This window comes from Dendropsophus ebraccatus, chromosome 9, assembly GCF_027789765.1.
Source record: "Dendropsophus ebraccatus isolate aDenEbr1 chromosome 9, aDenEbr1.pat, whole genome shotgun sequence".
In the NCBI taxonomy this organism is placed as follows: domain Eukaryota; kingdom Metazoa; phylum Chordata; class Amphibia; order Anura; family Hylidae; genus Dendropsophus; species Dendropsophus ebraccatus.
Genome location: NC_091462.1, coordinates 119,572,946 through 119,597,019, shown reverse-complemented (window position 1 = coordinate 119,597,019; position 24,074 = coordinate 119,572,946). Strand labels below are relative to the sequence as shown.

General features: G+C 51.1%; 1 protein-coding gene across 2 annotated transcripts in view; it reads right to left on the bottom strand.

Moving 5' to 3' along the window:
* Positions 1-16,815: 16,815 nt before the first annotated feature.
* The window catches only part of LOC138801674 (integrin alpha-D-like), a 77,380-nt gene continuing 70,121 nt past the window's right edge, over positions 16,816-24,074 (bottom strand). For both annotated transcript variants that reach the window (XM_069984730.1, XM_069984731.1), the window contains exons 24-30: positions 20,128-20,194; positions 19,927-20,034; positions 19,336-19,419; positions 18,690-18,803; positions 18,171-18,263; positions 17,548-17,658; positions 16,816-17,245 (exon numbers count right to left, since the gene is read on the bottom strand). In XM_069984730.1, the coding sequence (XP_069840831.1) occupies positions 17,138-17,245; positions 17,548-17,658; positions 18,171-18,263; positions 18,690-18,803; positions 19,336-19,419; positions 19,927-20,034; positions 20,128-20,194 (685 nt within the window). In that variant the 3' untranslated portion in view covers positions 16,816-17,137. The remainder of the gene's footprint in view (positions 17,246-17,547; positions 17,659-18,170; positions 18,264-18,689; positions 18,804-19,335; positions 19,420-19,926; positions 20,035-20,127; positions 20,195-24,074) is intronic.

Here is a 24,074-nt window from a genome sequence, read left to right as displayed (position 1 = left end):
GGGACAGGAGGAGCAGTGGGGGCAGGAGGATCAGGAGGGGCAGTGGGGGCAGGAGGGGCAGTGGGGGCAGGAGGATCAGTAGAGGCAGTGGGGGCAGGAGGATCAGTAGAGGCAGCGGGGACAGAAGGAGCAGTGGGGTCAGGAGGAGGAGTGGGGGCAGGAGGGGCAGTGGGGGCAGTGGGGGCAGGAGGATCAGTAGAGGCAGTGGGGACAGAAGGAGCAGTGGGGTCAGGAGAAGGAGTGGGGGCAAAAGGAGCAGTGGGGCAGGAGGATCAGGAGGGGCAGTGGGGGCAGGAGGGGCAGTGGGGGCAGGAGGATCAGTAGAGGCAGTGGGGACAGAAGGAGCAGTGGGGGCAGGAGGAGGAGTGGGGGCAGGAGGAGCAGTGGGGCAGGAGAAGCAGTGGGGACTGGAGGATCAGGAAGGGCAGTGGGGACAGGAGGGCAGGAGGACCAGGAGGAGCAGTGGGGACAGGAGGAGCAGTGGGGACAGGAGGACGAGTGGGGACAGGAGGAGGAGTGGGGGCAGGAGGAGCAGTGGGGACTGGAGGATCAGGAGGGCAGGAGGATCAGGAGGAGCAGTGGGGACAGGAGGAGCAGTGGGGACAGGAGGACGAGTGGGGACAGTACGACAAGTGGGGGTAGGAGGATCAGGAAGGGCAGTGGGGGCAGGAGGATCAGGAGGGGCAGTGGGGACAGAAGGAGCAGTGGGACTGGAGGAGGAGTGGGGGTAGGAGGAGCAGTGGGGACAGGAGGATCAGGAGGGGCAGTGGAAACAGGAGGAGCAGTGGGGACTGGAGGGGCATTGGCGGAAGGAGGATCAGGAGGAGGAGTGGGCACTGGAGGATCAGGAAGGGCAGTGGGGACTGGAGGATCAGGAAGGGCAGTGGGGGTAGAAGGATCAGGAGGGGCAGTGGGGACTGGAGGGTCAGGAGGGGCAATGGGGACTGGAGGATCAGGAAGGACAGTGGGGGCAGAAGGATCAGGAGGGGCAGTGGGGACTGGAGGATCAGGAAGGGCAGTGGGGGCAGAAGGATCAGGAAGGGCAGTGGGGGCAGAAGGATCAGGAAGGGCAGTGGGGACAGAAGGATCAGGAGGAGCAGTGGGGACTGGAGGATCAGGAGGGGCAGTGGGGACAGGAGGATCAGGAGGGGCAGTGGAAACAGGAGGAGCAGTGGGGACAGGAGGGGCAGTGGCGGAAGGAGGATCAGGAGGAGGAGTGGGGACTGGAGGATCAGGAGGAGGAGTGGGAACTGGAGGATCAGGAAGGACAGTGGGGAGTGGAGGATCAGGAGGAGGAGGAGTGGGGACTGGAGGATCAGGAAGGGCAGTGGGGACTGGAGGATCAGGAGGAGGAGTGGGGACTGGAGGATCAGGAAGGGCAGTGGGGACTGGAGGATCAGGAGGAGGAGTGGGGACTGGAGGATCAGGAAGGGCAGTGGGGTCTGGAGGATCAGGAGGAGGAGTGGGGACTGGAGGATCAGGAAGGGCAGTGGGGTCTGGAGGATCAGAAAGGGCAGTGGGCACGGGAGGATCAGGAAGGGCAGTGGGGACTGGAGGATCAGAAAGGGCAGTGGGGACTGGAGGAGGAGTGGGGACTGGAGGATCAGGAAGGACAGTGGGGACTGGAGGATCAGGAGGAGGAGTGGGGACTGGAGGATCAGGAAGGACAGTGGGGACTGGAGGATCAGAAGGAGTAGTGGGGACTGGAGGATCAGGAAGGGCAGTGGGGACTGGAGGATCAGGAGGGGCAGTGGGGACTGGAGGATCAGGAAGGGCAGTGGGGACTGGAGGATCAGGAAGGGCAGTGGGGACTGGAGGATCAGGAAGGGCAGTGGGCACTGGAGGATCAGGAGGGGCAGTGGGGACTGGAGGATCAGGAGGGGCAGTGGGGACTGGATGATTAGGAAGGGCAGTGGGGACTGGAGGATCAGGAAGGGCAGTGGGGACTGGAGGATCAGGAAGGGCAGTGGGGGCAGAAGGATCAGGAGGGGCAGTGGGGACTGGAGGGGCAGGAGGGGCAGTGGGGACTGGAGGATCAGGAAGGACAGTGGGGGCAGAAGGATCAGGAGGGGCAGTGGGGACTGGAGGATCAGGAAGGGCAGTGGGGGCAGAAGGATCAGGAGGGGCAGTGGGGACAGAAGGATCAGGAGGAGCAGTGGGGACTGGAGGATCAGGAGGGGCAGTGGGGACAGGAGGATCAGGAGGGGCAGTGGAAACAGGAGGAGCAGTGGGGACAGGAGGGGCAGTGGCGGAAGAAGGATCAGGAGGAGGAGTGGGGACTGGAGGATCAGGAGGAGGAGTGGGGACTGGAGGATCAGGAAGGACAGTGGGGAGTGGAGGATCAGGAGGAGGAGTGGGGACTGGAGGATCAGGAAGGACAGTGGGGACTGGAGAATCAGGAAGGACAGTGGGGACTGGAGGATCAGGAGGAGGAGTGGGGACTGGAGGATCAGGAAGGGCATTGGGGACTGGAGGATCAGAAAGGGCAGTGGGCACTGGAGGAGGAGGAGTGGGGACTGGAGGATCAGGAAGGACAGTGGGGACTGGAGGATCAGGAGGAGGAGTGGGGACTGGAGGATCAGGAAGGACAGTGGGGACTGGAGGATCAGAAGGAGTAGTGGGGACTGGAGGATCAGGAAGGGCAGTGGGCACTGGAGGATCAGGAGGGGCAGTGGGGACTGGAGGATCAGGAGGGGCAGTGGGGACTGGAGGATCAGGAAGGGCAGTGAGGACTGGAGGATCAGGAGGGGCAGTGGGGACTGGAGGATCAGGAAGGGCAGTGGGGGCAGAAGGATCAGGAGGGGCAGTGGGGACTGGAGGGTCAGGAGGGGCAGTGGGGACTGGAGGATCAGGAAGGACAGTGGGGGCAGAAGGATCAGGAGGGACAGTGGGGGCAGAAGGATCAGGAGGGGCAGTGGGGACAGAAGGATCAGGAGGAGCAGTGGGGACTGGAGGATCAGGAGGGGCAGTGGGGACAGGAGGATCAGGAGGGGCAGTGGAAACAGGAGGAGCAGTGGGGACAGGAGGGGCAGTGGCGGAAGGAGGATCAGGAGGAGGAGTGGGGACTGGAGGATCAGGAGGAGGAGTGGGGACTGGAGGATCAGGAAGGACAGTGGGGAGTGGAGGATCAGGAGGAGGAGTGGGGACTGGAGGATCAGGAAGGACAGTGGGGACTGGAGGATCAGGAAGGACAGTGGGGACTGGAGGATCAGGAGGAGGAGTGGGGACTGGAGGATCAGGAAGGGCAGTGGGGACTGGAGGATCAGGAGGAGGAGTGGGGACTGGAGGATCAGGAAGGGCAGTGGGGACTGGAGGATCAGGAGGAGGAGTGGGGACTGGAGGATCAGGAAGGGCAGTGGGGACTGGAGGATCAGGAAGGGCAGTGGGGACTGGAGGATCAGGAGGAGGAGTGGGGACTGGAGGATCAGGAAGGGCAGTGGGGTCTGGAGGATCAGAAAGGGCAGTGGGCACGGGAGGATCAGGAAGGGCAGTGGGGACTGGAGGATCAGGAAGGACAGTGGGGACTGGAGGATCAGGAGGAGGAGTGGGGACTGGAGGATCAGGAAGGACAGTGGGGACTGGAGGATCAGAAGGAGTAGTGGGGACTGGAGGATCAGGAAGGGCAGTGGGCACTGGAGGATCAGGAGGGGCAGTGGGGACCGGAGGATCAGGAAGGGCAGTGGGGACTGGAGGATTAGGAAGGGCAGTGAGGACTGGAGGATCAGGAGGGGCAGTGGGGACTGGAGGATCAGAAGGAGTAGTGGGGACTGGAGGATCAGGAAGGGCAGTGGGCACTGGAGGATCAGGAGGGGCAGTGGGGACTGGAGGATCAGGAAGGGCAGTGGGGACTGGAGGATCAGGAAGGGCAGTGGGGACTGGAGGATCAGGAGGGGCAGTGGGGACTGGAGGATTAGGAAGGGCAGTGGGGACTGGAGGATCAGGAAGGGCAGTGAGGACTGGAGGATTAGGAAGGGCAGTGGGGACTGGAGGATCAGGAAGGGCAGTGAGGACTGGAGGATTAGGAAGGACAGTGGGGACTGGAGGATCAGGAGGAGGAGTGGGGACTGGAGGATCAGGAAGGGCAGTGGGGACTGGAGGATCAGGAGGGGCAGTGGGGACTGGAGGATTAGGAAGGGCAGTGGGGACTGGAGGATCAGGAGGGGCAGTGGGGACTGGAGGATCAGGAAGGGCAGTGGGGACTGGAGGATCAGGAGGGGCAGTGGGGACTGGAGGATTAGGAAGGGCAGTGGGGACTGGAGGATCAGGAAGGGCAGTGAGGACTGGAGGATCAGGAAGGGCAGTGAGGACTAGAGGATCAGGAGGGGCAGTGGGGGCAGAGCATATTATTTAACAAATTAGTACAAACAAAAGACACAGAATCCTGGTATTATATTATTTGACCACTAGCGCTGCCATCTGAAGTTTGAACAGTTGTGCTGTAGTTCCACACCTTACCACTGGATGCTGCTGAAATTATCCTTTTCCAAGATGGTCACTGTGCGGAGTGTGGCGGCCATCTTGTTTCCTGTTTGGGCCTATATCTGACCATGTGGCAGTGTATACATTGCTTGAGTATTGTGATTTGTTTCAGTCTCCTGCTCCTGAGAACCATCTTCTCTGGACTTTTCATCATCCTGATTGGATAATCCTTACCTATTTCTAAGCTGCCTCCCTCCGGACACTCATCCCGCTCACGCCATCTGGCCATCGGATGCCAGCTGTGAGTGTGGTGTCCCACTACTGGTGTTTCTTGGATTAAAAGCCGCTATCCGAAGGTACAAGTGGTTTGGGGGGGTCAGATTGTGGGTACAGAGTCACTTTAATGTCTGCTGTACCACGTTTTTTTGTGCTGACCAATCGGAGTCTGTCTGTCTCTCCCTCTATTTCGCTCTCTCTCAGGAGCCAGGGCCCATCTTTTTTTTTAAATATATTTTTATTAAATTTTTTCACATAATATTTTTGCTGCAACTACACATGGGACACAAAACCAACGGTGAGCCCATCCCCCCCCCCAACTCCCAGCTCCCCCCCCTCTCGCAGTACACCCCTCCATGCCGTTCGCAAATTACATGTAACCATCATAGAACAGTATTAGCAAAACAGTAGTTATGACGAGTGTAGCGGTGGTATTGATAAGGAAGATATGACAATTGGGAATGATACCTGATATCTGGTAACTCCCCTGCCTCCCAATATTGGCCTGGGGAACATCCCTGGTTACTGCAATTTAAGTCTCCCCAAGGAACCTGCCAGATCCGCTTTCAGGTACCACTCTGTCAGTTTGAATGGGGAGATAGTATGAACAATTTCCCGGTCACTAAGAAAGGAACATATAAATGGTTTCCATTTAGAGATGAAATGTGTGGTTTTTGTGGACTTATACTGCTCTGCCTCTAACTGGTCCATTTTCATGTAGTGTTTTACCTGGGCGACTATCTCCGAAACAGATGGGATGGTGGGTACGAGCCAATTGGCCAACAGACACCTCTTGGCCACTAAAATAAATATATGCGTGAGATGGGAGATCAGGCTATCGCTGTCAGGGATATGGAGTATGATGGTAGTGGCCTGTATTGGTAACCGCTGGTGCAGTTTAGACCTCAACAGGTCTCGTAAGGCAGACCAGTATGAGTCCAGGTTAGGGCAGGTCAGGAGAGCCAGGGCCCATCTTGACTGCTGCAGGGAGCATTCTATCTTGTGTCCTTCCAGAGAAAAAAGACCCCACACTTCCTCTACCCATGTCACTTCCTTCCTACAGCGCATGTAAGGTGTGCTGTGAGTGGGTGAGGAGGGTGTGTGTACAAGTAAAGAGAAAGATGACAGGTGAGAAGAAGAAAGAACTCGTTTGCGTACAGATCCATGTGGTACACAAACAAACAATAACCCTTTGGGTACTACAGCCGTGCAATATCTCGGCATACATACTGGCAATTACGACATCTTGTGGCAAAACTCTGGTACTACTACATCACCACTTAATCTCAAAAGTACAGAGGCTTTTACGAAGCATGTAACCAATAGCAACACCCGTGGTGGAACACCACACATCTACTATAGGAGACTACACAGGAGACATCTATTATAGGGTGACTACAGAGGAGGCATCTACTATAGGGAGACTACACAGGAGACATCTACTATAGGAGACTACACAGGAGACATCTACTATAGGGAGACTACAGAGGGGACATCTACTATAGGAGACTACACAGGAGACATCTACTATAGGGAGACTACAGAGGGGACATCTACTATAGGAGACTACACAGGAGACATCTACTATAGGGAGACTACAGAGGGGACATCTACTATAGGAGACTACACAGGAGACATCTACTATAGGGAGACTACAGAGGGGACATCTACTATAGGAGACTACACAGGAGACATCTACTATAGGAGACTACACAGGAGACATCTACTATAGGAAGACTACAGAGGGGACATCTACTATAGGAGACTACACAGGAGACATCTACTATAGGAGACTACACAGAAGACATCTACAATAGGAGACTACACAGGAGACATCTACTATAGGGAGACTACAGAGGGGACATCTACTATAGGAGACTACACAGGAGACATCTACTATAGGAGACTACACAGGAGACATCTACTATAGGAGACTACACAGGAGACATCTACTATAGGGAGACTACAGAGGGGACATCTACTATAGGAGACTACACAGGAGACATCTACTATAGGAGACTACACAGAAGACATCTACAATAGGAGACTACACAGGAGACATCTACTATAGGAGACTACACAGGAGACATCTACAATAGGAGACTACACAGGGGACATCTACTATAGGAGACTACACAGGAGACATCTACTATAGGAGACTACACAGGAGACATCTACTATAGGAGACTACACAGGAGACATCTACTATAGGGAGACTACACAGGAGAGATTTACTATAGGAGACTACACAGGAGAGATTTACTATAGGAGACTACACAGGAGACATCTACTATAGGAGACTACACAGGAGACATCTACAATAGGAGACTACACAGGAGACATCTACAATAGGGGACTACACAGGAGACATCTACTATAGGAGACTACACAGGAGCATCTGCGGTGCTATGGCGAAGGTACAGCCGGTCACTTGCTAGATGGTGAAGTGTGACGCCACTCCGGTGGTTGTTGGCCGAGATGTAGCCGGACCCTAGGGTGTTGTGTCGTGACGCCAGTGCCGGTTGGGTATACAGGTATGGGGGCACACCTGCTTTTATTTTAAAGGGCTAGATACACCTTGTTCCCCTGTGGTCAGTGACCTGCTGGGCTGCTGAGGGGTCCTTTGGGTTAGTGTCACGGAGGTTCGGAATGGTGTAGTGACCCTCCCGGACTATAGGTACTGCCACCCACAGAAAGGGGAAATGTCCTAAGGATTGTGTATATACTGTGTTGGTGCGAAGAATCACAGAGTCTCTTTACCATAAATAATCTCTTGTTTACTCTGGAAGTACTTAGGTGCAGCAGAACATACAGCTTTGCCTTGACAGTAGAAGTTACACTTAATAATGTACTTGATAATACACTCGACAACACAGGATCCAGATCTGTGACAGGAGTATAGCGAGGAGTACAGTCTTGCTGATTGGGTTGCGTGCTGAGGGATACGTAGAAAGATCATAAGAGCAGAGAGGAGGATTTCGTCCCAACCCAAGTAGTACTGTGCTCTGCCGGGATGTTGGAGGATGAGGTAAAAGAATACTTAAGAAGACTTGTGCCTGTGTTTTGACCTTTGGGAGGGATAGGGACTGTAGGGAGCAATATAGCTTGCGACCTTCCCCTACAACATCCAACACAAAAGTGTGACGAGTTGGGGATAAAGGGGCCTCCCAGCGAGGAGCCATAAGGGGGGTCTATGCGGCCACAACAGGGTTAGTGGGGTTTTGTTAGTTGGAAGTTCGAGTGTAATGGTGGTAGTAGTTTGGTTACAGGTAAGCTAAGAGGAAGAGGGTGGGGGAGGGGGGGAACAGGTATGGCCTTTGTGTAGAGACAAAAGGGTTATTAGTATGCATAGTATGCAGAGGAAATACCTGGGGGAGGTAGTGAGCTGAGCTAGGTGTAAAGGGGGCGGGGTTTTAGAGTATAAAAGGACAGGTAGCCAGACCAGAGACACAGCACTTTTCAAGATCACCTGAAGAGAGAAGATCACCTGGGAAGACCTGAAGCAGCTGCCTGAGCTATAAAACCTGAATCAGCTGCCTGAGCTATAAAACCTGAAGCAGCTGCCTGAGCTACAAAACCTGAAGCAGCTGTCTGAGCTATAAAACCTGAATCAGCTGCCTGAGCTATAAAACCTGAAGCAGCTGCCTGAGCTATAAAACCTGAAGAAGCTGCCTAAGCTATAAAACCTGAAGCAGCTGCCTGAGCTATAAAACCTGAAGCAGCTGCCTGAGCTATAAAACCTGAAGCAGCTGTCTGAGCTATAAAACCTGAATCAGCTGCCTAAGCTATAAAACCTGAATCAGCTGTCTGAGCTATAAAACCTGAATCAGCAGCCTGAGCTATAAAACCTGAAGCAGCTTCCTGAGCTATAAAACCTTAAGCAGCTGTCTGAGCTAAAAACATGAAGACTGAAAGCAGCTGCCTGAGCTATAAAACCTGAAGCAGCTGCCTGAGCTATAAAACCTGAATCAGCTGCCTGAGCTATAAAACCTGAAGCAGCTGCCTGAGCTATAAAACCTGAATCAGCTGCCTGAGCTATAAAACCTGAAGCAGCTGCCTGAGCTATAAAAGGTGAATCAGCTGCCTGAGCTACAAAACCTGAAGCAGCTGCCTGAGCTATAAAACCTGAAGCAGCTGCCTGAGCTATAAAACCTGAAGCAGCTGCCTGAGCTATAAAAGGTGAATCAGCTGCCTGAGCTACAAAACCTGAAGCAGCTGTCTGAGCTATAAAACCTGAATCAGCTGCCTGAGCTATAAAATCTGAAGCAGCTGTCTGAGCTATAAAACCTGAAGAGAGAAGCTTGCAGCGGCAGTTTGAGCTTGTGGCCTGAAGATGAGCAGCCAGCACATAGAGGAGTTTGGAGCATCCCAGCGGCAAGGAGAGGAGCCTCAGGCGAAGCGAGTCCAGCGGCAAGCAGGAGCAGTGAAGAGGAAGGCATCTGTTACTAAAACTGGTAACTGTCCCCTGGGGTTTGTTTTGTTTAAGGGGGGGGGGGGTTCCACATGATGTAGCCCGGGGTGTGGGGTGGGGGTCTCTGGCTCCGTCCTGTCCACTCCTGTTGTTACCTCCATCCATCCTTCCTCCCTCTTCCCCTGTGCTTGCTCCGTCCCCTCCGTTCCTTTCCCCTACCAGTTCTGATCTCCCTCTTTCTCTTAGGCGCCTGCTCCTGCACCTGCCCCCACTCAGCACACTGCACGGCAGCCACTTGACTAATGGCCGTAATATGCCCCCATCACTAGAAGTCCTTCCGGCGCAAGCTGCGATTGTTGCAGTGAACACCGGCCCAGTAGTTCATGGCAGCAGCATCGGTCTGCGGTCAGCTAAGCAGCAATATCGCCCTGACCAGCGTTGGGGCACCAGCGGGGGTCAGCCATGGCGAGTTCCCTCTCCCTCCCCATTTGCAGGCTCCCTCTTGCCCAGGACCCCAGATAACTAAGTGACAATGCAGAAGCATCGGTAGTGTTGGGCGGAGGCATTATGGTGTTCTGGCTGTCATACCTTATGGTCAGGGTGAGTAACGCCAACTTCCTGGGGGCCATAGGGGTCCCATAACGCAATGCACCTGGTGTCCTTTAACCTTGCCCACCTCCCTGGCCCTCATTCTAAGCTTGCTCAGCCATAGGGGCTCCCTTGGAAATGGCAGCACCCATCTGTTTCGGTTTTCAGGGGACCCATTATCCTGCCAGTGGATGGCCAAGCCCATTCATGGGGGGTTCCCAGGTTATGGGTTATTGGGGGTTGGGAGCTATAAGGCAGCCGGGCCCACAGTACCAGTAAGTCAGCAGGCTACAAAGGCAAGTCAGAAGGAAGTCAGACCTCCCCCATAGCAAGATGGCCCAAGCAACAGCAATGTTATATCTGTGCCGAATAGATTCTGGCCCCGGGGGGCCAGCAATTTCCCCCCGAGTCCGTAAATACCCCACATGTGGACATAAAGCGCCATGTGGGCGCAGGGCAAGCCTCCCAAGGGAAGGAGCGCCATTTGGATTTTGGAGGTTGGATTTGGCTAGAATGGATGATGAACGCCATGTCGCATTTACAGAGCCCTGGTGCTGCCAAAAGACTGGAAACCCCCACAAGTGACCCCATTCTGGAAACTGCACCCCTCAAGGAATCTAACAAGGGGTGCAGTGAGGATATGGACCCCTTGATGACGGGCACATTTGTGCCATGAAAGTGAAAAAATGAAATTTTTTACTTTTACGTCACATTGTTCCACATTTGTGCCCGTCACCAGTGGGGTCCATATGCTCACTGCCCCCCTTGTTAGATTCCTTGAGGGGTGTAGTTTCCAGAATGGGGTCACTTGTGGGGGGTTTCCAGTGTCTTGGCGGCACGAGGACTCTGTAAATGCAACATGGCCCTTGAAATCCTTTCCAGTGAAATCCAGCTTCCAAAGGCCAATTGGCGCTCCTTCCCTTTGGAGGCTCGTCCTGCGCCCCCTTGGCACTTTATCGCTACATGTGGGGTATTTCCATACTCGGGAGAAACTGCGCTACACATTTTGTGTCTTTTTTTTTCCTTTTATCCCTTTAAGAAAATGAAAAATTGAAGGCTAGAACAACGTTTTAGTGTAAAAATTTTTTTTTTCTTTTTTCACGCCATATTGTTCGGAAAATCTGTGAAGCACCTGTGGGGTCCAGATGCTCACCGCACCCCTTGTTACATTCCTTGAGGGGTGTAGTTTTCTAAATGGTGTCCCTTTAGGGGTGTTTTTTAGGTTTTGGCACCCCAGAGCCTCTGCCAACCTGAAGTGGTACAGTCAAAAATGATCAAATATAACGGAGGCGTTGAAATTCACTAGGCGCTCCTTTATATCTGAGGCTTGTGGTTGCGTCAAATAGCGCAATAGGGCCACATATGGGGTATTTATATGAACTGCAGAAACGGGGCAATAATTATTTCTCTGGTAATAGGTTTATAATTATGAAAAATATTGGATTACAATAAAATCTCTGCACAGAAAATTAAAATTTTCAAATTCCTTACACACTTAGCTTTTATTTCTGTGACTCCCCTAAAGGGTTAAAACACTTTCTGGATATGCTTTTGCAGAGTTTGGGGGGTGCAGTTTCTGAAATGGGGTGCTTTGTGGGGCTTTCTAACATACAGGCCCCTCAAATACACTTTAAACCTGAACAGGTCCCTAAAAATATCTGATTTTGAAATTTTACTGAAAAGGACTTTTTTGCATTAGTACCTACTGCAAGAAAGATTGGTTAGCATAGCCCTAATTGTGTCTGGCAAGTGGTGATCCCATCCTAGGGGAGTTGGTGACAAGTTCATTGGTTGATAATGTGATGTGTTTCATTGCCCATTCTAAAACAGATCAGAAGGGTAAGGGACCATGGGTGTCACTACAGAAGATTGGGGATCAGTTGTGTCCCTTACGGGCGGTGGGCAGATATAAGGAGATAAGGGGTAAAAGGGGAGACGGCATAAAGACAGGAGTGCACTGTCCCGGCTCCAGTTTTGTGCAGTATTGAAGAAGTGCGGTGGTGTCAATCCTGCAACTTACGGGTCACATTCTTTTCGGATTGGGGCAGCTTCAGACACGGCTGCAAAAGGTTTCAGGGATGACCGGATAAAAAAGATGGAAGTCAAAAGCATTCAAAACTTATGTGCGTAAGGTTTTACAGTAATGTTGTCCTGTGTTGTTGTTCTGGTATGCTGTCACGGTTTCTGTTTAATTTTCCTAGGAAAACAGGTGGTGTGGATCGTTGGGCACTCGTATGTGCATTTGGCGGCAAGACGGCTGGAAGACGTCCATATGGTCTACAGCTTGGTCTGCCGGCAGAAAGTTGCGGTCAAGGGTTTGCCAGGAAAGGCCTGCGTGCGAGTGGCCTGCACCAGGTCATAAGTGAAGTCTCCTGGAGGCATGGGGCCCCGGATGTCATTGTGGTACATGGGGGAGGCAACGACCTAGGCACACTGAAGTTGTTGCAGCTGGTGGCTGGCATGGAATCTGAGATCGAAGGTTGGCTGGCAAGGTGGCCAGTGGTTATGGTAGTGTGGTCCTCCATTGTTCAGAGGAGGATATGGAGGCATGCTGGGTCTGGGAGGGCAGTTGAGAGCCCAAAAGCCCAAAAGTGATTGGTTGGTGGTCTAGGAGGTACAGTACAACCATTGGGTATGATGATCTACTGGATAACAAGTGCATGGGCTTGTACCATACAGATGAAAATTTTGTTGGACATTGGCTTGGGCAATTTTAACAATTTGTTGCAGAAAATCCCTGGAGCAGCGGTTAAAGATAAGAAGGTAATTAAGGTTAAGGTTGTGAGGGGTGTAACCAATAGCAATACTCGTGGTGGGACACAACACATCTACTATAGGAGACTACACAGGAGGAATCTACTATAGGAGACTACACAGGAGACATCTACTTTAGGGAGGCTACACAGGAGACATCTACTATAGGAAGACTACACAGGAGACATCTACTATAGGGAGACAACACAGGAAGCATCTACTATAGGAGACTTCACGGGAGGCATCTACTATAGGAGACTACACAGGAGACATCTACTATAGGGTCCCCTCAAGGGTTCTGTGTCAGTGTGTGGTGATTGTGGGGAGGGGGCCTTCAGGTTGGGTGGACAACTCATTATTTGTGTATCACGGTAGGCACTGGACATGAGGCCCCAGAGGTCTATTGGCTCTAGATGTCCTCCACACCCAGATTTAGTTACTTCCTATCAGAATTCTCTTTCCTTGTAGTTTTGGGGTTTGTTCTTATCGGGGTGTCCACACTGCCCCTTAGAGTAACCCCGGTAATAGATCAGTAGCTGCTGTTCTCAAAAGTTAATTTATTGAAAGTAAAAGAGAATGCGTGGGAAGAAATGTTTTCAGCCCAGGCTTCCTGTGGCTTCACACATGGTCCTGGGAACGGATTTAACTCCTCCTCCGCCTGCTTTACATTCTGGCACCACAATGACTCAACACCCAGGTGCAATATAAGTCCCACATGCTGGGGGTCTTAGTGGTGGTGGGGACGTCAGACATGGAGCTGTAATAATCCGTCCATACCTGAATGTCTGAGACCTGGTTGCTCACTGTGTGCGGGGTCATGCCGGTGTGTTGGGTGGATGTCTGCCTGGCCTGGGATCCTTTGAGCCCTCCCTTCCCCTTTTGGGGTGCTGTGCTAATTGACGTGGCAGTTCCGGTCCCCGCATCCCCCCCTTTTCCCTCTCTCCTCTAGCCCTCCTTTTTTGCATTTTCCTTCCAGTCTTTCTTCTTACAGTCTTCTCTCTACCTCCCTCTCTTTCTTAGGGTTCGATAGCACGCGTGTATCTTGAATAAGTTGTAACATTGGTTGCATCGTATTGGTGGACTTCTTTCACCTTGTGTCCATCCGCAAGTGGCGTTACCTGGCTCTGCGTAGCCAGTGAATGGTGTTATTATGCTGTCTGGTTTATTATGATAGAAACTGACCAGAAAAAAATAACACAGCCGGCTGCTAGTTAAAGCGATCAATGCAGTAAAATCCTAGGTGCATTGCTTCCTGGGAAACATGAATATGCAAAAGAAGAGCCTCTATTTCCTGGATATATAACTGTATGAAAACACACGGTATATTTGAAAGGTTTTTCACCTCCAAAACTAAGAAAAGGGGGCTTTTACCCACTCAAGATAAATTTAACCAACTTCTCCTCTGTATCAAAGATTGATTCATCTGTTGAGATTGATTTAAAAAAAAAATTATTCTACAATGCAGACTGTCAAAAAATGGGCTTTTTACCCACTCAGGATAAATTGGTACCATTGGTGGCAGCAAGAACACTGAGGTTGCGGTTCGACTAAATTAGGTAGCAGAACATGGCAGGGGAGATGGAGGCATTTAAAGCGACTCTGTCCCCCCCCAAACCACTTGTACCTTCGGATAGCTGCTTTTAATCCAAGTTCTGTCCTAGGGTCCATTCAGCAGGGGATGCAGTTATTGTCATAAAAACAACTTTTAATCTGGCAGTGCTGTGTCTAACGGCCGGGGCTTACATTTGTATATGCATTAGGCTGGCACCACCTCTCAGTCCTTCCTCCCCACCCTCCTCATCATTAGGAATGATCCAGGAACATTTACTGCTGTTTGAGCTTTGCACAGGTGTATTAACGATCCAGCCCATGTTCATTATGCACACAGGTGGGTAATAGGAAGCAATCTGCCTGGAGCATTCCTAATGATGAGGTGGGCGGGGAGGAGGGACAGAGAGGTTGTGCCAGCCTAATGCATATACAAATGTAAGCCCCGGCCGTTAGACACAGCGCTGCCGGATTAAAAGTTGTTTTTATGACAATAACTGCATCACCTGCTGAACGGACCCCAGGACAGATCTTGGATTAAAAGCAGCTATCCGACGGTACAAGTGGTTTGGGGGGCTCAGATTGTGGGTACAGAGTCGCTTTAAACAATAACCATTTGGAGGCCTACAAAGAGGACGAGGAGAAAGAGGTGTATGCAGTGCGCATCAAGCTCATACAGGTGTATTTTTCCAAAATAAATTCAACCGTAACACTTATAAATGTAGCTGTGGGCAGCAGTAGAATCCAATTTTTAGAAGCAGCAGGCATAGGAACTACAGACGTGAGATGTAGTGTAGTGGAAATGTGTATTTTACATTGTCAAGGAGACATGCTACAGTTTACTAGTCAGTGACATCGGCAACCGGGGCAACAAAATGGTCAGAGATCCACACTTGATTCATTTTTACAAATGTCAGACAGTCCACATCACCCCGCCAGCGTTCCGAGATAACATTGGCTGCTTGGCAAGATAACACTTCTATGGCGTGTCTAGCAAGCTCAGGTCATTCATCCAGTTTGGACACTCAGAAGTTGAATGGGTCAAGACCAAGTCCAAAAACATTGATCTTGAGGCACAGATAGTCATAGACCATAGTCTGAAGGCGGTCTCTGTGTGTCATAATGCTGCCCTGCCTTGCCGGCGTTGGTGAGGTGGTAAAAATTATTTGCCAAACGTCACCCAGTAAGGTTCCACACTGCCTGCTGCCACAGCTATTTGTCATTCTACTGCTGCCGCATTGCTGACGCTGTTCTGCTGTGACATTAGAATGAGAAGACCCAAAAGATGTCTCGAGTTGGTCAATGAGCACTGTCTCAAAATTCTGCATTCTACTATCAATTTCTGTGGGTGGAAGGAAATTGCTCACTTTGGCCTTGTAACGTGGATCAAGGAGGGTTGCCGCCCAGTGATCGCTGCTCATTTTTATTGCCTTGATGCTTGGATCATGTTGGAAGTAATGTAGCATCCAAGCACTCAAGTGTGAGATGCTATCGGGATCTCCTAAGCCTCGGGGTTGAGGGGCACCAACAGGATCTTTATCCTCTTCTTCCCCCTGTAATCTGTGCCAACCTCTTACCAGTGAAGTGTAATCAGTACCGTTGGTGTCCACCCCTGCCTCCTTATCCTCCTCCACTTCTTCCTCCTGACCGTCAACAGAGGCCTGGGTAGCCTCATTCGCTCTACCGTGGGAGCTGTACTGTCGTCCTGCACCCGCCCTCGATCTAGACCCAGTGCCTAAAGGAGACCTATACAACTGTGTAACAGTTGGGTCCTCTACATCCTCCGGTGAGTAAGGTTCCGTGTCTGCCTCCTTCTCTTCTTCCTCAATCACTGCTGAGACCTGCTGCCGCAGAGTGCCTAGCGCTTGTTCCAGTAACAATATAACCAGGACGGTGATGCTGACAAGGGCATGGTCTCGACTGTCCATTATGGTGGCCTCTTCAAAACTGGCAAGGATGGTGCAAAGATCCTTCACCTGTCTCCACTCTCAATAAATGGACACCCCAAGGTCCGCACCACTGCTAGTCAGGCCATGCGACATTTCATACTGCATAATGGCATTACACTGCTGCCACAACTGCTGGAGCATGTGGAGCGTGGAATTCCAGCGTGTTGCCACATCACAGATGAGACGGTTGACGGCGAGGCCCAGATCCCGTTGCAATGCTGTCAGTCGTGCTGAAGCTGGGTGCGGACATCGGAAGTGGGGGCTAAGACCTCAAGCCTTCTTCAGGAGACCGTTAAAACCCAGGTTGCACTTAAGAAATTTCTGCACAACCAGGTTCATGATGTGTGCCAGACAAAGCACGTGCGTAAGTCTGCCAATCTTAAGGGCACGTTGTCGCGCACCACCTTACCTGGTGCCAGGTTCTTAGCACCCAGCCAGTGGTCGGTCTGAGTGCGCAGAGCCCTCGACAGCTCTTGACCTGTGTGTTGACGGTCTCCAAGACAAATTAATTTAAGAACGGCCTGGTTTCTCTCAGCACCTGAAGCTACCTGTTGAGGTTGGGTAACCTGGCTCTGCACCATCCCAGCAGTTTTGGAGACTGCATCTGGGTGTCCGTTGACAATGTCATCCAGTGAGCAGTCAGGGATATGTAATGACCTTGTCCATGTGTCTGTAGTCAAATAAAATTTGGTGGACACAGAAGCAGCCAACGCGCTATCTATCTAGATATTACCATCTTAGTCGTGATAGTGAGAGAACTATGGAGAAGTAATCTCTAGAGAACAGGACGTGCCAGACTATTTTTAGGTTTTCGAGTCAGAGAGAAAACTGCAAGGTTTTAGGATTAGGAAGAGATAGAACCAAAAAAAATACCAAAACTTCCCCAATTATAATTATACAAATGTACTACAAACAGTCAGCCATTTCCTGATGACTCGTTCCCGTTGGGTGTCTCTGGTTCTCCTCGTCAGCGATCTGTGTAGAGGAGACTATTATGGGATGGGGTGGGGGTGGAGTATGATGCTGGAGACCATAAGGGGGCACTCACACTCCGCTTCATGTGGATCATGTGTCAGGGAATGTGCAGAGACTCAGGATATCCTAGAAGAGACTAGAATCTGGTAGATACTGTGTGGGGTAAATATGGAGAAGGTCGGGGTCCAGTACAGACAGTAGGATGTCCCCGGACTCCTCACTTTCCGCCATCGCTGGTTGGAGCCTCCACAGCTGGATTGTTTGCTGCATTATCACCATCCTCGCTCTCCAGCATCTGTTTATACTGACGCTTAAAGAATCCAAGCTACAGAAGAGAAGACGAGAGGGATGATGAGAGGTAACAGGACAGGAAGGAAGCTGAGAAGAGTCGGAGAGACGAGACACCAACGTGGTCAATAGTGAAGGCACCAAGCAAAGATACAGACAACTAACATCCCAGAGCATTCACCGCGGGGGCCTTCCTCACTGCCCCCCATCACTGCCACCATGACATAGAGGCTAGCCTCTCAGGTCTCACAACCGATAGAAGTTTCCATGTAGCAGATGGAAGAAAAGTAGAGGATATAGTGTGAATGACGCCAGAGAGACGTAACTGATGATACTCACCTTGTAGAGGCCGGCAGTGATGAGGGCTAGGAGGACCAATCCTCCCACACTACTGCCAAGTATTATCGGCAGGTAGTCATACTGAACCACCAGCTCCAGCACAGTCTGAGCCTGCGGAGATAACACAACAATGAGGGCCGAGAAAACATGGAGAGGATGAAGAATATGGTCCAGGGATAAAAATATGCTCAGCCCTAGAGGCCAAACCACATGTACAGGAGAACCCAGACCTATGGGAAGACGACTACCCTCATCATCCTCATCTCCTGGCTGACCACCACCTCATGATCCTCATCTCCTGGCTGATGATCATCCTCATCTTCTGGATGACTACCACCCTCATGATCCTCATCTCCTGGCTGACGAACACCCTCATCCTCCTCATCTCCTGGCTGACGACCACCCTCATCATCCTCATCTCCTGGCTGACAACCACCCTCATCACCATCTCCTGGCTGACAACCACCCTCATCATCATCTCCTGGCTGACCACCACCCTCATCTTCCTCATCTCCTGGCTGACCACCACCCTCATCATCCTCATCTCCTGGCTAACCACCACCCTCATCATCCTCATCTCCTGGCTGACCACCACCCTCATCATCCTCATCTCCTGGCTGTACCTGAGCTCTGATGAAGTTCTGCTCCATAAAATACATCTGCAGGTCGTAATGAATTTCTGCGGTGCTCTGGAGGGACACTTTCTTCTGTTCAGTCTGAGGAGAAGAATGGAATTATACTCCACAATATACAATCACATGAGCTACACCTCCCAACTAGTGATGAGCAGGGCGAGGGGACGACATTCACATCCACCACTATCCCAAGACACTCCCTGCAGTGCCAGGATGGGTCCTCTATCACCACCACCAAACCTGGCCTGGACCATACATTACTGTCTTGATGTACACCACCTCTCAGGGGAGCGCTGTAATACACTCATGGTGGATACACCCTGTATGAAGGACTGAGCCTCACCACTGGGACATCCTATCTCCTGCACAGTTACTACACACACCATAGTCCCATAGTATCTGGAGAGTGTTCCTAATGAAGGTGATATAGACATATAGGACTCATTCTATCGCCTCTCTCCTCAGTATTATCGATAGACCTTCTCTGCACATAGAAAGCATCATGACCTGTGTCTCCCAGTCCTTGGTCACTGGTCCGCTGATGGTGAAAGTCACCGATTCCCCATCCATCAAATTGCTGATGTTACAGATGTATCGGAGACATGTCCCGATGGAGCAGTTCTGTGGAGGAAGAGGAGAACAAGGATGAAGGGTCAGGTCATTCCCTTTAGACCTTCAGATCTTAAAGTGAAGTCAACAATTCAGGGAGATGTCTGGTTTCTTGTAAGCAGCTATAGCCCCCGTGTAATGTTCTGCACCTTCTACTAGACCTTGTATTGTTAACCACCGTTCTATTCGAGTGGTGGAGCTGTGTCTCGTGACAAGATGTCTGCAATCTTACTAGCAGCATGACCAGGAATATTAGCCCATCTGGAGCCCATGTGTAGACAGCTGCCCGCAGATGGAGACTCAGTGGGTACAGAGGCCAGTTATGTGCTCTTCACCCACTGGTTGTCCTACTGGGTGGACTCATTCCCGGTTGGAGCAGAGATGGGAAGAGATTCTCGTACATGTAAGCGTAAGAACAGTAAGTGTGGATATGTGGGCAGAGCTATGGACGTTCTCGGTCCACTGGAGGAGGTCCGCTAGGTTCTATGTGATGTGTGTGACCAGTGCCAGAATAGCTTGGTGTGATGATGAGGAAGGTTCTTACCAGGACTGGACTTGCTGTCAGGAGCTCCCGGTGGTTCCGAGGGCCTTTACTTTCACTGATTGTTGTACATGTGGTGATCTGCGGCTGCAAAGAAGGCAAGAGACACACAATGGATACGATGGAGTCAGAGGACAGGAAAAGTGCTGCAAATAGTCAGGAGAAGAAGGAGGAAAGGCAAGTAAGTGTGGGTGTACCCACTGTAGTCTTAAGGGATAGATACAGCCCTCGGGGATAGATACAGTCCTCGGGGATAGATACAGCCCTCGGGGTTAGATACAGCCCTCGGGGTTAGATACAGCCCTCGGGGATAGATACAGTCCTCGGGGATAGATACAGTCCTCGGGGTTAGATACAGCCCTCGGGGATAGATGCAGCCCTCGGGGTTAGACACAGCCCTTGGGGGTTAGACACAGCCCTTGGGGGTTAGACACACCCCTTTGGGGGTTAGGCGCAGCCCTCGGGATTGGATACAGTCCTCAGGATTAGATACAGTCTCCTGGATAACTCTTAGTTTCCATGCAGTATCTGATTGTGGTATTAGGGGGCAGAATATTATGATCATCCTGATCAGGTAGAGATTTTCGGATTTACCTCAGAGCTGGTGATGTTCGGCCTCTCCCAGACGTTGCTTTCCCCCAGACGGATGGGAATCATGAAGGTGACAGAGAGAGGGGGCGAGTGTACCCCGAGATTCTCCACCTGAAGGATAGAGGAATATTGGGGGGAATGTTATATGGGGGTATCTGGGGTACCTGCATTCATACCCCATACATACAGCGTGGACGTCCTCACCTTGTAGACGTGTTTAATGCTGGCCTCCGGGGATGTGAAGTTCTCATATTTACTGGACTCTTCAAGGCTGAAACACATAGAAAGGAACAAGTCATCATAGAGCAATATAGTGGTGGTCTCATTTACTGTCCGCTCCCCTCACCCCAAAATATACACAGCTCTGTACAGCAGCCAAAGATACAGGATATACGGCCCTGCCCGCTGCCCTATGGGATCTTCCCTGGATGGAGATCAGAACCCCAAACCCAGATGGGCAGAAGATTCACGGATCAGTTATCTGGGGAACCTATATCAGGTAGGAAAATCTAGAGAGAGAGCAGGGTCTGGTCATCCGGGTGTGACTAGCCGGGCCCAGAGGGGCAGAAGATTCAGGGATCAGTTATCTGGGAAACCTATATTAGGTAGGAAAATCTATAGAGAGAGAGGACCAATCTTATGGGGTTTTCTCAGAAAATGGTTTGAAGAATATATAGAGAATGGTGTGGAGAGTATTTAGAGAGTGGCTGGTAAGATGGATCCAGATCTATGTGGAGAAACATGGCCGGTCAGCTAGGGCCAGATCTCTATAGAGAAACATCGCCGATCAGATGGATCCAAATCTCTGTGGAGTACATGGTCTTATTAGATTCATCCAGATCTCTGTTGTGAAACATGGTCAAGTCAAAAGGATCCAGGTCTATATGAAAAAACATGTCCTGGTTGGATGGATTTCGATCTCTGTTGAGAAACATGGCTGTTCAGATGGATCCAGATCAACGTGGGGAAAAATCTTCTGGTCCTATGTGTCCAGATATATGTGGAGAAACATGTTATATCAGATGGGTTCAGATCCCTGAAGAAAAATCTTCTGGGCAGCTGGATCCAGAGGTCTGTGGAGAAACATGGCTGGCTGATGGATCTAGATATTTGTGGGGAAAAACCTTCTGGTCAGATGGATCCAGATCTCTGTAAAGAAACACGGTGGCCATATGGATCCCACTATTTCTGGAGAAACATGGCCTAGACAAATAGATCCAGATCTCTGTGGAGAAACATGGCCCCTTCAGATGGATGCAGATTTCTGATGAGGAACATGGTCCAGTCAGATGGATCCACATCTTTCTGAGAAACATGGCCGGTCAGATGGTTCTAAATTTCTGTGAAGAAACATGGCCAGTCACATGGATTCAGATCTCTGCAGTGAAACAAGAGCCGATCTAATGGATCTAGATCTCTGTGACACCATAGTGTTTGGTTCAGAGTAAGCAGCAGGGATCCATAAAGAGGGAGAGTGTTTTCTTGTCCTTCCACAGGTATCAGAGAATCCAGGACATTTGGATAGTAAAGCTCATCTACTCATATGGAAACCACGTTCATCCCTTTGGCAGAAGGAAACTGTCAGCAGGACAATGAACCACTCACAAGGCTTTTATAGTAATGGATTGGCTCAAGGAACATGGCGGTGTGCTTTCCCTACACCCCCCGGCCTTCACAGTCCCCATTTCAGGACCAACAACTAAAGAACATTGAGAAGTCATCCTGTCCACATGGGCCGATATCCATCCCCTAGTAGCATCTCAGCCACCGAGAACTGCTGCAGTATCAAGGAGGTCGTCTCTCACACGCCACAGATGTCTCTGATCTACAGAAGGGTTTATGGGCGCTCTCACATACAGCACAGATGTCTCTGATCTACGGAAGGGGGTGTGAGCGCTCTCACATACAGCACAGATGTCTCTGATCTACGGAAGGGGGTGTGAGCGCTCTCACATACACCACAGATGTCTCTGATCTACAGAAGGGTTTATGGGCGCTCTCACATACAGCACAGATGTCTCTGATCTACGGAAGGGGGTGTGAGCGCTCTCACATACACCACAGATGTCTCTGATCTACGGAAGGGTTTATGGGCGCTCTCACATACAGCACAGATGTCTCTGATCTATAGAAGGGGGTGTGAGCGCTCTCACATACACCACAGATGTCTCTGATCTACGGAAGGGGGTGTGATCGCTCTCACATACACCACAGATGTCTCGGCTCTATAGAAGGGGGTATGAGCGCTCTCACATACAGCACAGATGTCTCGGCTCTATAGAAGGGGGTATGAGCGCTCTCACATACAGCACAGATGTCTCTGATCTACGGAAGGGGGTGTGATCGCTCTCACATACACCACAGATGTCTCGGCTCTATAGAAGGGGGTATGAGCGCTCTCACATACAGCACAGATGTCTCGGCTCTATAGAAGGGGGTATGAGCGCTCTCACATACAGCACAGATGTCTCTGATCTACGGAAGGGGGTATGAGCGCTCTCACATACACCACAGAGGTCTCGGCTCTATAGAAGGGGGTATGAGCGCTCTCACATACACCACAGACGTCTCGGGCTCTATAGAATTGGGTATGAGCGCTCTCACATACACCACAGATGTCTCGCCTCTATAGAAGGAGGTATGAGCGCTCTCACATACAGCACAGATGTCTCGGCTCTATAGAAGGGGGTATGAGCGCTCTCACATACAGCACAGATATCTCATCTCTATAGAAGGGGGTATGAGCGCTCTCACATACAGCACAGATGTCTCGGCTCTATAGAAGGAGGTATGAGCGCTCTCACATACACCACAGATGTCTCTGATCTATAGAAGGGGGTATGAGCGCTCTCACATACAGCACAGATGTCTCTGATCTATAGAAGGGGGTATGAGCGCTCTCACATACAGCACAGATGTCTCTGATCTATAGAAGGGGGTATGAGCGCTCTCACATACAGCACAGATGTCTCTGATCTATAGAAGGAGGTATGAGCGCTCTCACATACAGCACAGATGTCTCGGCTCTATAGAAGGAGGTATGAGCGCTCTCACATACACCACAGATGTCTCGGCTCTATAGAAGGGGGTATGAGCGCTCTCACATACACCACAGATGTCTCGGGCTCTATAGAAGGAGGTATGAGCGCTCTCACATACAGCACAGATGTCTCGGCTCTATAGAAGGAGGTATGAGCGCTCTCACATACACCACAGAGGTCTCGGATCTATAGAAGGGGGTATGAGCGCTCTCACATACAGCACAGATGTCTCGGCTCTATAGGAGGAGGTATGAGCGCTCTCACATACACCACAGACGTCTCGGCTCTATAGAAGGAGGTATGAGCGCTCTCACATACAGCACAGATGTCTCTGATCTATAGAAGGAGGTATGAGCGCTCTCACATACAGCACAGATGTCTCGGCTCTATAGAAGGGGGTATGAGCGCTCTCACATACAGCACAGATGTCTCGGCTCTATAGAAGGAGGTATGAGCGCTCTCACATACAGCACAGATGTCTCTGATCTATAGAAGGGGGTATGAGCGCTCTCACATACAGCACAGATGTCTCGGCTCTATAGAAGGGGGTATGAGCGCTCTCACATACACCACAGACGTCTCGGCTCTATAGAAGGGGGTTTGAGCACTCTCACATACACCACAGACGTCTCGGGTCTATAGAAGGGGGTATGAGCGCTCTCACATACACCACAGATGTCTCGGCTCTATAGAAGGGGGTTTGAGCGCTCTCACATACACCACAGATGTCTCGGCTCTATAGAAGGGGGTATGAGCGCTCTCACATACACCACAGATGTCTCGGCTCTATAGAAGGGGGTATGAGCGCTCTCACATACACCACAGATGTCTCGGCTCTATAGAAGGAGGTATGAGCGCTCTCACATACAGCACAGACGTCTCGGCTCTATAGAAGGGGGTATGAGCGCTCTCACATACAGCACAGATGTCTCTGATCTATAGAAGGAGGTATGAGCGCTCTCACATACACCACAGATGTCTCGGCTCTATAGAAGGGGGTATGAGCGCTCTCACATACACCACAGATGTCTCGGCTCTATAGAAGGGGGTATGAGCGCTCTCACATACACCACAGATGTCTCGGCTCTATAGAAGGGGGTGTGAGCGCTC